General features: G+C 37.8%; 1 protein-coding gene across 6 annotated transcripts in view; it reads left to right on the top strand.

The window, feature by feature from the left end:
• Positions 1 to 14,267, top strand: part of LOC117413295 (receptor-type tyrosine-protein phosphatase U) — a 197,398-nt gene that overhangs the window by 131,542 nt on the left and 51,589 nt on the right. For all 6 annotated transcript variants that reach the window (XM_059000198.1, XM_059000195.1, XM_059000197.1 and 3 more), the window contains exons 9-12: positions 4,139 to 4,248; positions 6,916 to 7,117; positions 13,398 to 13,500; positions 13,732 to 14,005. In XM_059000198.1, the coding sequence (XP_058856181.1) occupies positions 4,139 to 4,248; positions 6,916 to 7,117; positions 13,398 to 13,500; positions 13,732 to 14,005 (689 nt within the window). The remainder of the gene's footprint in view (positions 1 to 4,138; positions 4,249 to 6,915; positions 7,118 to 13,397; positions 13,501 to 13,731; positions 14,006 to 14,267) is intronic.

Here is a 14,267-nt window from a genome sequence, read left to right as displayed (position 1 = left end):
ACAAGAGTTGTTCATTTTGAGCTCAGGGTCATACATGAAGATCTTTATAAACGAATGGAACGGGCAGTGTTGTTTGATGCGCTGTCATTACGGATTGTGTTCCCTGTCGGTGAGATGAGGTTAAAAGCTCTATAACCACGAATGCAGACGATCCCGGCTCTTCTGCATTGTGGTTAAGACGCTCGATTTAATAAAAACTTGGTTTGATTTGCTAACCATTACTACAGTAACAATTTGAACCGATTTCAAATATATGATCGTCTGGGAATTGATAATACTATACGGCACTGGCGTTTAGCTGGCCTATTATATATTAACTAACAATTGACAGAAAAATAAATCATGTATATTAACATTTATTAGCTGGTTGTTGATAGTTAATAGGCGGCCCTTAAAATAGTGTGACCAACATCTCTCCAGTATGACCCTGAGAAAACAATATTCCCCAGGGTCAATTCATTTACCCGAACACTGCTGTTAGGTGCTTGCTGTTATTTCAATGTAACATTGATGTCAGCTGGTGTCCACACTAACAGTACGTACCATTATACAATGACTAGGGGAGTGATTATAAGGAGTACAAAGTAGCCAACTATATCATTACATTTTTTTTATTAAAAAAATGAATGCAGGATTTCTGCTAATGTGTGTTTTTTTCCAGTTGAATTTCTCCTGCTTACCTTTACAGGCAGGTTTATGTTGCGTTTGCAGTCACACAGTACAACAGAGTCCAGTAATAATGGGGTGGTTTCTCAAACATCTGAGAAGTGATGCTGAGCATAATGAAAGCAGTAACATAAAATCACTAAATCTAAATTTCGAGTGCGGGTCTTGTGCCAAGAAAGTTTGGGAACCCCTGCTCTAGCCAATAATTTTAAATAATCTTGAAATATAGCTATGGCTGAAAGCATGAGCTAGAATGTTAGGGTTTTTAGGATATATCGTCAATTACTGATAATTGATACCCTGGTATAACCGGGTGTTTTGGAGACACTTGCTTTTTTTTTTTGATGATCCTATTATAAAGATAATGCTTTGAAGATTATATTCATATTTCACAATTCAGTGTTCAGTAATGCCCACCAGACTAAGAACTTACTTAGTTTGTCGTCAGATTTTATAATTGAGTGTAAAGTTAAACTAAACAAATACATCCGTTCCGATCCATGGCAAGCCATGGCTGTATTGAAATGTTTATCCCAGTAACAGCAGGTGGCAGGTCCTGATAACTGTGATTGTTAGCTGAAATTGAACTGGAATCTCTTTTGTGACCCTTAAAACCAATAGGGTGAAACATTCTCAGGTATAAATTAAAGTGTGCCTTTGCCTTGTTCTCGGGTACTTTCAGCTGGTAATGAAACCAAACAGATATTCTGCTCCGGGGTCGGGGTAATTACCAGCCCTTGGCTCCCAGAGTAAAAATTACACCAAGCATCCCAGTCCAGCACAGTGTAATTATAGGGGCTTGAGGCATTGCTTTGCTTTCAGCGGAGAACCGATCAACATCTAGTGAACCTTGCTCTGCAGTAGAACAGCCTTAGCAGGCTTTATGGTGTTTAAAGTAGACAGAGCTGGCAAAATTATTCCAGCAAATATTATATATATATATATATATATATATATATATATATATATATATATATATATATATATATATATATATATATATATATATATATCACTTTGCAGATCTCAGCATTTCAATATGAAACATGCACACATTTTATGATATTTTTTCATAGCATTTGTAAACAATACACTGCCAGTCGTCTTTGCAGTCTTTCCCATTGAAGGAGCACATCCGGCACACGTTTGTTGCTTTTGGAGTTTGAGTCACCTGTAAATGTTTTCTATTCTTTAAAATAACTCCAACTCCTAGAAGCCAGATGCATTGGCTAACCTTTGAGTATCAAATCACTGCTTTTTCTATAACTGACCTGCTTTCTGTGACGACTTCATTCAGGATCTTGAAGTTTATCAGAACTGTAGCACTAAAGTATCTGCAAGGTGCGTTAATGCCTTTTCTTCACAAACGGCTTAAAATAAATTATCATTGAAAAAACAGAATCCACCATTACCATAAGTGGCGGCAATATATATTACAATACAATTTGCTTTTATATAGTGCTCTTCATGCGGAGCTAATGCAAACAAATATGTTTTTAAAACTGATTTATTTGATTCAACAGCATTTCTGATATTTTCAGAGGCACGGGTCATAAGCCCTTGCTCCTTGTGATTTTAAGCGACTTCTTGGAACCACCCATTGTTCTGATCATTTACTGATCACAAACTGTGACTAGGAGCATAGGGCACTTACAGTTCCTGCAAATATTGAGGACCAAGTCTGTGTAGTGCCTTTATAAGTAGTGAGCAGAATTTCAAAATCAATCCTAAATTTAACAGGAAGCCAGTGCAGTGATTTAAGAATGGGAGTGATATGTTGTGAACTGCTAGTGCATGTAAACATTCTAGCTGCAGCATTTTGGAGCCGACATACCTTAGAATCAGGGAGGCCATCAAACATTACAATAAACCAGCCGAGAAAGAACATGAACCAACATATCAACAAATTATTAGTTAAGAATCACTGAAATTATTTTGTACTTTACACCTTGTGTAATTCCTCACTTTAATATCACAAAGACACTGATAGTGATTTGAGTGTTTTTATTTTCTTTGTCATCAGTATTTTAATGTGGGAGTGATTACTGCAAGAAGAATTAGCCTAGGTATGTAAGTTCAGGTGGAGGTTGGAGCTATGACTAGTTAGACTGCCCACATTTGATGAGCAATTTGGTTGTCGGAGGCTTTTATATTTCAACTTATGGGTGTTTAAGTTTATGAGTGAGGCTCTTATACTCTCATAGCAGCGTTCCACTGTGACTGCTGCAATAAAATAACAGAACCTCAACAATGTGATTTGTTTTGGAGAGGATAGTATTAAAGGTAATGAAATTGTGCGTATGTTGTTTAATATATGTGTTTGAGAAAGTATTCCAGGCAAGATGTTCATAATAAAGCAGCGAAGTTATTTTTAATTGCACCCTCATCAGAAATCAATTATGTGTGTGTTCTTTGGAGCACAGACAAAGTCACAAAGGGACTGGTGAAACTGGATTAGCATGTTTTTATTACCTTTTGTATGTTCCATATTCGTCTTACTTATCATTAATCACAAAGATTCAAGTTGCTTTGTGCACAGAGTGCTGGGCTGCAGTGTAGAAAGTCTGACGTTTTGGGTAACACGTGGTTAGAATTCTGCACTACGGAAAGTAGTGGATAAGCTCCTCTGAGTAGCTGATTGATCTCCAGACCATTTTTATTTTTTTAAAGTTTGGTCTTGACGGATCACATTGATTCTGCCTCAACGACATGACTAGGTAGTCCAAAAAAATATTAGATAACTAGTGAGATCAAACTCCAAGAGTGATTTGGCTTTGGCATCCAAGCATAACCAAGCCCTTGTTACCTCCAGCCAAGATGCAGTTCCAGGGACTGATGAAGGCAAAGAAGGACCCGCCATGACACATTTTAGACATACACAGCCTGGCCGTTTTATTAGGACCTGTACCTGTCAAGTTGGGCCACCGTTTGCCCTGATCAAAGTCTTTGTGACATAGACTCCACAAGGTCAAAAGTGTCTCCATGGGTTTTAATTCATCCAGCCGCTAGTATTTCAAGAGGTAAGCAGAGAGAGGATTCTGATGTTGAATGCATTGTTCAAATTCATCCCAAACTCAATTAGATTGCGATCCAAGGACCGTGGTGGCCATGTAGGGTGCCTGAGGTGCAGAATCGTTGGGTGGACTTTTTCCCCAATTTAAGTAATACCCCCAAAAGAAGTTGAGCACTGAAATAAAGATGGCAGTAATGCAAAATCAAAATTGATTTTCATTTTTTGGTTTTCACTCCTTAAAACAGTGAGCATAGAAAAGATGTGCATATCAAACCCATGTTAAAACCATTACCACTACTTCTCAGCCTGTCAGAAAATGCAATTGTAACAGCTTAACCTTGGATGGTAGACCTGACACATGTAAGGGGTTGCTATGCTACCACTGTTTCCAGGTGAAACAAGAAGACTGAAAAGACATTCTTTATCTCTTGATGACTGTTTGTTTGTTTATATCTGCAGTTCCGGGTGGGATCGCCTCCGATTCCCTCACTTTCACCCCCCTGGAAGACATGATTTTCCTTAAATGGGAGGAACCATTGGAACCAAATGGACTCATAACCCAGTATGAGGTAAGGTCCTATCTAGTGTCCCTTGTAGTTTTTTGCATGTTGCTGCTGTCTGCCTCAGGATCTGGAAAATTGGACTTTCAGTCTCGGGGAGTAATTAGACTAAATTGAAATAAATATTTTGAGTTAATTTATTATTATTGTTTCCCAGGATGCTACAGTGATCCTAGTTTAGGTTATTAGAAATACAACCACATTACTGATTACGACACGGTCAGCACCAATTATTTCTCAATGTCGCTGCCAACAAAGCTGTAAAGCCCAAAGAGTGATGTACTGGCAAATACTGGCAGACACCGTTTTGTGTGTTAGTTGTATTTTGGAGGAGCAAAAGGTTAAAGAACGCAAGGTCCCTTGTTGCCTAGGAAACCAGTTGCCTTCAAGTCTGAGACCTGGTTCAATTTCAGGCAAGAAGTGAATTTAGTTATGAGGGTCTCGGCCTGACTTAAAAAACAACAAACAAAGACACTACTGCAGCAGACACTGAAATACAGATGTGTTTTATATTACTGTGCGCCTGACACTATACCTCATTGACTCAACTGACCCATGTCTTTAACTTGCATTGTAAAAGTGCTTTGAGGTGCTTCAGTGCTGAGAAAGAGCTGCGAGTTAAAGTTGCCCTGTGGTAATATGTCACCACTATTAGACTGTAGTCATTAAAATACCTTTGTGTCTGCATTCAGACTATGGTACATGGCATTTGTGAATCATTGAGACCTCAAAGTTGAGTTGACAGACTGTTCTGTAATGGCTTAAGCATTACATTCTTCATTCTTGTAGAAATCGTGTCAGGAGCTTAGATTAAATGCAGCCCCAGAATGTAATTGAAAACCCTCAGCTCGCTTACTGGAAATAAATACATGTTTGGACAGTCCAGGGGCTAATTTCTTAAGGCTTTTTTTTCTTGATTGAAGACCTTCCATAACCCTTAGTTACCCTTAGTGACACATTCTTGAGTAGCCATGGCTTTACAAACTAATATTTCAGTTATGAGCAACCAACAGCTGCGTAAAACAATAAATGTCAATTGTTTGATTGTATGATTCATGCCATCTGTTTCTTTTCAAATTCATGGCTTATTTGATGATTTACATTTAAATGTGCTCGCCACCTACCTCTAGTCAGGTTGAGAGTGGGTTCTCTTGCAAACTTTGCTCACAGCGTTTGAGTAACCCCACTCGACATGATTTAGTACTAGGAAGTATATACATAACTAATTTTCCCCACATATTCTGAATCATTAGACATAACAGAGCTTGTCATTCAAAACCTCTTAGGTAGGCGTGTGCTTGTTTGACTCAGAGTGATGCAGTGGCAATCGTTTTAAAGGAAAAGGAGGACGCGTGTATCCTTGCATTTGAAACTTTTTAAGATCTACATGGATAGTTGACAAACTTTGCTTGCTTCATGGTGAAGCACATCTCACACACAGAACTAAGCTATGACAGAATTAAATAGATTGGTCTTGAACCATCTATTGCTCCTTGAGCTCCACAGTATGGTTCTTTTGATTTGAAGGCTGGACAGTCTAGTTTTTGATAGAAGCAGTAAAAATGCATGAACCATGGATCATAAGTGCAAATATACTGAAATAGTCTGTAGCCTGGCTAAACAGTAGTTTTGGATGGACAGCTCTGTATTGAAAAGAAAGCATATCTAATTGAACACACAGCAGCTGTGGGTCATTACAGCTTTAAGATTTTGGAATTGATAAATATCTTCACTGAACTAGTGTCACTTCAAAGGGGGTTCTTTGCTCAAATTAACGTTTCAAACTGTATACACAGAAATAATTTGCCTCCGGCCAAGCAGGGGTTGCATAATATGACCAGCCATCTGAAAACAAGGCTTCGTTGCTATCATCTTAATTGTGAAAAAATATTAAAACCAAGCAAGAGTCATGTCAGCAAAACAAATCATAATGGATATAAATATTTGGTGACCAATCATGTGAAAACTCTAGCTGGTGGTTCATTATAATAATTACATTGAATCTGAAAAAAAGAAAAACCCAGAAAACCAAGTAACAGTCCAGGATTGTTTTCGTTTTATTTAAATCACACAAATGTTTCTAAATGTTGCCTTTATTTTTAATTGACTACATTTGTTTCAGTAATAAAATCAAGTTTTTGCAGAATGGCCACATTTTTAAATAAGTTTGGCCATACTTTAAAAGTAGTTTTAATGTACATCATGGCCAAAGGTTTTGCATCGCTACAAAATTATATTGCAAAAGTCTACCGGAAGCAAGAATAATAGTACAGTACTTCATGTTAGATTTTTAAATGTCTTACCATTTGTAGCTTAAATCGTGTGTTGCATGATTATGCGGCACAAACTGACAAACTTACGTGTGGCTTAAATAAACCCCTACACGTTGTGTTTTTTTTCTGTTTATGGCTTGTGGCATATAGATAAGTAAACGGTAAAATGGCTAATAAGTCATTCATTCTGGTGCAGACTTCAGGTGAATTTAAGTTTCATTATTATTATTTATTTTTTTTATAGTAACTGAGGCACGTCAACACGGTCCCCCTTACTGCCTCAGGGGCCCATGCAATTGCATGGGTTGCATGTACCTAAAACTGCTACTGACTACAGTGCCGGATCTTCTGTACCATTTACCTTATAACCCGCAAGCAGGTAAATCTCTGTTTTGGCTTGTAGATCAGTTACCAGAGCATCGAATCTTCAGACCCTGGCATCAACGTGCCTGGCCCTCGCCGCACCGTCTCCAAGCTGCGCAATGAGACCTACCACATGTTCTCCAACCTGCAGCCTGGGACCACCTACCTGTTCTCTGTCCGGGCCCGCACTGGCAAGGGATTCGGCCAAACAGCCCTCACCGAGATCACCACCAACATCTCCGGTAAGGAACTGCATCGTGTCTCAATGCCTTGGTCTTTGAGATTCCTGCTGGAAAAATCTGAACGTCTGTTTTATTTTTCATGCAGGAAAATATCCGTAAGTCCTGAGGGATTGCCCATATAGAACTATTATATCATAGTAGCCCTTTTAGTTGGGGCACTAGTGTCAAACGCCATTGGTGGCTGAGAAGTGACGTCATTAATTAAGGGGTTAAGGGGTAGAGAGCAGGGCTGGGTTGCGCCAGCTGTGAATAAGTTCTTACTTATCTTAGTTAAAGAGTAAGTCTTTACTAACATTGATTTTTTACATGTTACTAACTTTTTAAGGGTTGCACCAGCTGTGATAGTTACAACGTAAGACTAGTTGTTGCTTAAAAAGTACGCGTACCTTTAGGGAGCTGTAAGCTGTTCATAGAATAAAAATACAAAAGGACACAGCAATGTTTGCTGCGTGAGCTTCTTCTCTTGAAGATTATTTTGTTCATAGTTTTCGTCAGCGAATTCTGTGAGACCACATACATCCTCTTGATAATTATAGAACAGCCTTTTAAATCCTACTTGATTCTAAAGTTGCTTATAGGATTTAATAAGATAATAATTTTATAGTTCCTATATGATCCTATGGGAATTACTTCAATTTCTGAGGGATTCCTATAATATTTCCGGATTTTTTCACCAGGGTTATATTTTAATGTATACTTAAATATGTATATTTGTCATCTAACGTATAACGACCTGCGATTCCCAGTACAAAATATTCTTACATTTTTTTTATCATTAGCTTAACCTTAATCATGAAGTGTGTGTGTCTATAGTCTATATATATATATATATATATATATATATATATATATATATATATATATATATATATATATATATATATATAAAATGAAAGTAGAGTCTCTACGGCAATGCAAAAGTTCAAAATTCTTTCAGCCAAACTTTCAGTTTAGATGGCTTACCAAGAGTTTCTATAGAGACATTCATGGTCGCACTCTTGTCATTTTGCTTCAAAAGGATTAATTATTTAACTCCTGCTTGTTTTATTTACTTAAACAAAATCTCTTTATTAATTTAAAAACATGATTATAAAAACAAACAATGTGTTTTGTGAACCTGATGAAGACACGGTAGTGTCGAAATGCGTTGTTTGTTTTTATAATCATGTTTTCAAATTAATAGAGATTTTTTTGAAAAAAATAAACAAGCAGGAGTTAAATAAGGAATCCCGTAGAAGCAAGATGACAAGGTGATAAATGTGTGACCATGAATGTCTCTATAGAAACTCTTTTGGTAAGCCATCTAAACTGAGTGTTTGGCTGAAAGAATTTTGAACTTTTGCATTGCCGTAGAGACTCTACCTTCATTACATGTAATTACCTTATACTGGACAGCACCTAGTCAATATCAAGCATTTATAAATAATACAGGGTGAAGGTTTGAGATATGAAGTAAGAACAAAAAGTTTGCCATCTCAGCATCCTGATTCACAAAAAGGCGATTTTAATTTTGATCAAAACGAAACATTCTTAACATTCCCATGACATTTATTTTAGGCAGTTTAAAGGTCGTGTCCATACATGTTTCTTCAGTGGGATTTTCGATCTGTGTCACTGACCAAGCCCTCTGAAATAACCTCACTTCTAATTGGCTACCGAGCAGTGATGACGTCACCGACATAGTATGAACCGCTCTTGGTGATAAACTAACAAAGTATTGTCTTAAGTACCCGTGGTGCAGCTGAAATAAGAGAGCACTTAGTTATAAACTAACTAGTAACAACTAAGGTTCTTAGTAGAGACTTTATGTTCTAACTTAGGAATGAACTCAGGTACAGCCCAGAGCAGATATACAGCTAAGCCAAGCGGGAGGTAAGCATAATTGACTGAATACTGCCCAGAAGATAGAGTACACTAAGCTTTTCTATGCCACAACATGTTGTCCTTTTTCGGTTCCATGCAGTCAAATTGGTCAATAGAGTTCACTTTATTGTTTTCTTGTTATTTATTGTTGATGGGTTGCAGAGCCCTTTTGAGATTCACAACATGAATCTAATTCCATGACAGTGTAGGCCATTTGGATATTCCAAGTCTACAAATCCTGCAATTCTATAAAACTCTTTTTTTAAATGACCACGATCTTGCAGAGTACATCATTGTTTCCCTAAGGCACGTACAATTAAGTGTAAGGCCCATTTGTTCCTTTTACATGCTGCTGTATTCCCTTTGTCTACTCTCAGCTAGAATTACATTTGCATTGATTACGCATTTTAATAAAAAATCTGTTTTGGCATGTATTAATCTGAATAGAGAGCTGACTAATACAATTGAATCATCTTAATGTCCACCACACTGTTGCTGTTGAGATTCGTAGGTATGACCGTGTTTGTAGTTCTTACATCCGTACTGATGTTAACAAATGAGGATATCTGGGTTACAACAGGGTTCTAATAATGCCATTAAATAAACTTCAACTAGGGATATCTGGGATAAAAAAAGGATGCACTTCTCCCAAATGTAACCCCTGCACTTACCTATATCTAGAGAGCTGCTAATCCAGTTAGATAAAATTTGGTTAAAGGGCATAGCAGAACCTATTGGAAGTATGAGAATCTGGAGATGTGTGCCTATCCTGTTCATTGGAGATGGTTCAGATCTTTGTTTTTTCAGGACCGTTCACACGTCAATGTGTAGGTGAATTCTGGGGATGGGAATAATGAATGGCAGTGCTTGGCTCTCTACTTACTTACGCTGAATAAATAACTTGATGAGTTAGATCACTATTCTATTGTAGTGCCCAGACCAAAGCCAGCCAGTAATCCAAGGCTTGATTTGAAATCTGAGCTTGTTTAGCTAGAATAACACCATTAGTTTTTCTCCCTTCTTTAATAAAACTGTGCAAATTTATTGATTCAGCAGGTGACTGTGGGCTCTCGCTAATATAAACCTTCTCCGACAGCTGAATCCTGAGGGCCCTCTTTTATATCTAAATCATTGATTTCCATGTAATTGTTTGCATCTCACATTCCTCACTAATTGACCACCAATATTAAAACAAAGATGAGAACCTGGCAGTTATTACTGTCAGGGCTTTGTCTACAGAGGTGTACATTTCCAGCTAAATCCAATTTAAACCATATCCTTCTCATTTACTGTGGATAGCATGTTAAGATGGTTTTTACGTTGAGGAGGGAGGGGGGAGGGCGGGCGGGCAGAAGTTTCAACGACCTCACTAATGGAAAAGCATAGCCCTCATTCTGTTGGCTGTAAAACTGCACTGCTCTTTATGGTACTCAGCAAATATTGTTTTAACTAGATCTCATTCTGGAATCTATCTTGCATTCATTACCGTCCAACATGTGAATGACAGGGGGAATCGCACTGTTCCAAATGACATTGAGTTGATAACCAGATTCAGAGCTTGATCTAATGAAAGTCATTCTCTGAATTCAGTTGTTAAATTTTTAGGTTTTAAAATACTTTATTTTCAATCAGTTTCCTGGTTATGGAAACAGAATTCTCCAGGGATGTTCTCAGAGTGCTGCAGTTCAGAGCTGACACAGGTCTTAACACATTGCTTGTTATGGATTACAACAGTTCAATAAACAGTTACTACATAGAGACTATTGCATGCAATTTTTTACTGTCAGAGTTCTAAAGTTCTGTGTTGCTTGTTGTAGGGGGCTTACTCTACTCTGAGCCCATTGAAAAAATTGCTCACCAGTTACAGTAGTCTCTGGCTAAGAGAACAACCTTAGGGAAGCAAGTGAAATGTTCTCTAAGGCAGAGTTGACCATCAGGCACAGTATGCCAAGGCCAATCATGATCTGAATCAATACATACAAATGCATTTATTACTTGTGTCATTGTGAAATTAACAGAATAAGCAATAGGCAAGCATATGTTAATAAATATATTAATAAACAAACTGACAAACTAAATTAACAAAGCACCCCAACATATGGGAAAAATGCAGCAGCGGCATAACAGTAATTATGAATACGAGAATTAATTTTCACACAATGGTTATTAACACAGCACCCCGTTAAAAAAAGATTACTAGATTACTCTCGCGATGACAAGTCAGTTTTGAAAAGTTTTAATAAACAATGTGAGTTTGATGATGAGTTATCAGGTTACAAAACTGTACTGTAGCAGTTTTTAATTGATTTAGCAACGAATCTCTATCAGTGCCAAAAAGGTTCTTCTGTTAAGCGAAGTTCCTGTGCCTTTAGGCGGAGCATTTTACAATGGAAAAATTCAGTTTCACCACAAGGGTGTTCCCTAAGCCGAAGTGTTCTCTTAGGAGGTGTTCCTGTATGCGGAGACTACTGTACTGAATTTCCATTTTGACTCATAAGCGTTCCTTTTCAAATAATTTGCATACTCTGCTTCCCAGAGGTGTGCGAAACATCTGCTATTCAGTTCAGTTGTTAAAGCATTTTAAAATGAGGCCTATTACACTTCATCATGTTTACTCTTCCTTTTTCTAGATTTCTATTCCCCTTCATGTGCTTTTTAAGACAACACAGACTCATATTTTTCTTCCTTCTAGTCAGATATGGCTATAAATACATTTATACTACTTCTGATTGCTTATGAGAAAGACAATAGCAATAAATATTGCTCTAATTAACAAGCCTCTAAGGTCTGACCCATTGGACTTCAAAACCATAGTTGTTGAGAGAGACCCAGGACTAAATGGATTGAAAGTTTACCATATTGAAGGCACAGCAACGTGTAGTAAAGCAATGTGAAAGCATGGTAAATAATAGGCAAGCTCTGTAAAGCCCAGAGAGGTATGGTGAAGCATATTAAAACAACACAGCAAACTATGGTAAATGTATGGTATAACCATTAATTACATTCGTTCAGTTTACTGACCTGTCAAATAGTTTTAGTTTGAGGTGTAGGCTTTTAAATATGGTGCCGGTTGTAAAACTACATATTATATTAATTAATACTAAGATGGTGCAGTTCATTTTACCTTCTTGCTGGTTGGTGATCTACCGTAGTCTTAAATACAGGGTGAGTGCTACATCTACTTTTTTATACAGCCTGCTATTTACTACAATAATAATAACCCCTCCTGTTTCAACGGGCATGAGCGATTGACATCAGAGCAGAACTTCAAGCCATGCGCATCTCATCTACGCACCAACAAACAATTGTCTTTAAGTACTTGATGCCCATTGGCTCATTCCTTTGGCTTGCCTGCCAGGCTTTATTGCTTTGTTGTTGCAGCCTGATGTGACCATGTGACACTTTGAGGGCAATTTGGATATTCCAAGCCAACAAATCCTGTAATTCTAAGATTACTAGACACCCTCTTTATAGATTGTCACCATCTTGCAATGATTGTTTCCCTAAGGCATGCCCAATTAAGTGAAAGATCCATTTCCTTCCTTATATCTTGCTGTATTCAATTTTGTGTAGTCTCAGCTAACATTGCATTTGCATTAATTGCACATTTTAATAAAAAACTGCTTATAGTACGTATTAATCTGAACAGAAAGCTAGTAAATAAAAATGTATCATATTGAAAGCTCCAATATGCTATGAAATAAAAAAAAAACATTTCAATTATGAGAAATGAAGAGTTATTCTGTAATAGCATAGTCACAGGGGAGCATCTGTGGGCTAAATTGGAGAGATTCATTCTAGCTTGTGGTTTTAGAAAACATGATATCAGGAGGTGTAGTGTGTATATTTAGAGGCAGGTAACATTTGATCTAACTATATTTTAGGAACAAGGTTTGCAATTTTCAATTATTTGTTTTTGAACCCCACTTCACTGGTAGTGACATTTACTAACAAGCAAATTTACATCTAGTAAACCATATCTTGTATTGAAACTCCTGAAACAGTTGGACATGGTTTGACTGGTACAATATTTAGCGTTGTTTGGCAATGGTTAACATTGGTAAACCAGGGTTGGGGTTGTTAAAACTATTCATGTTTTGTTCTTAACAAAGAGTATCTGTAGCAATAAAATTCATCATTATCATCAAGAGCACTGAGTCCATGTATTTTCAAATAACCAGATTTTTGCCTTACTGAATGTGTTACAAATGATATTTAAAAAAAAAAACAAAAAAAAACTAACTTTTTCATCTCGATGCAGCAGTGATTCAGAAATGTACATTCACTGGGATGTGGGCCAAGAATTCTCATGTTTGTACCCGTGTTACCACACATTAATCAAAAATGAATTTCACTCTCCTGCAGAAAATAATATTGAAATAACTTGGGCTCTCTCTCTGGTTGACTGTGCCCACAGCTCCTGTGTTTGATTACGGAGACATGCCTTCACCTCTCGGCGAATCAGAAAGCACCATTACTGTACTTCTGAGGCCTGCCCAAAGCAGAGGAGCTCCGGTCAGGTAAGACCACTAGACTGCACTGCATTGAAGGGAATGGCCATTGATATGCAGCGTCCAATAGACTGCACTGTATTGAAGGGAATGGCCATTGATATGCAGTGCAACTTTTTATTAGAAGTCACTAAAAGCCTGACCTGTGGTTCTCGCCATGTTTTTTTAAACCTTCAAAATAAGTAACATTATTAAAAGTGTTTTTGAAATGAGTAAACTAAACGTTTGTGTTTGTTCCAGCATGTACCAGGTGGTTGTGGAGGAAGACAGACCCAAGAAGGTGAAGCGAGAGCTGGGAAACCTGGAGTGTTTCCCTGTCCCCACTACACACCAGGAGGCCCAAGCCAAAGGAGGAGTACACTACTACACCGCCGAACTACCGCCCAGCAGCCTGCCAGAGGCCATGCCCTTCACCGTTGGAGACAACCATACGTACAACGGCTACTGGAACACACCGCTTGACCCCAGGAAGGCCTTCCTCATCTACTTCCAGGCCCTGAGCAACTTCAAAGGGGTGAGTTCTGATGTTCCTTCACCACCTGTCCGTACAGTGCCGATCTACAGGCACACACGTGTATGGTGTTTTTGGGGGTTTTGATTCCTTTTTCGGTTATTTTATTTCTATTCGGTTAGCTGTCTTAATTAGGACAGTGACGGCTTCAAGTCCGAAAAATGATTGCCTACTGTGACGATCACAAATAAGAAATGTACTGTTTGGCAATGCAACACCCAAATACAATAGTTACTTTATGTAATTGACAACACAACAGTCTTTT

The sequence above is a fragment of the Acipenser ruthenus genome, chromosome 25 (assembly GCF_902713425.1).
Source record: "Acipenser ruthenus chromosome 25, fAciRut3.2 maternal haplotype, whole genome shotgun sequence".
NCBI lineage: Eukaryota > Metazoa > Chordata > Actinopteri > Acipenseriformes > Acipenseridae > Acipenser > Acipenser ruthenus.
Note: the sequence above shows the minus strand (reverse complement) of the source record. Positions and strands in the feature narration are given on the sequence as shown.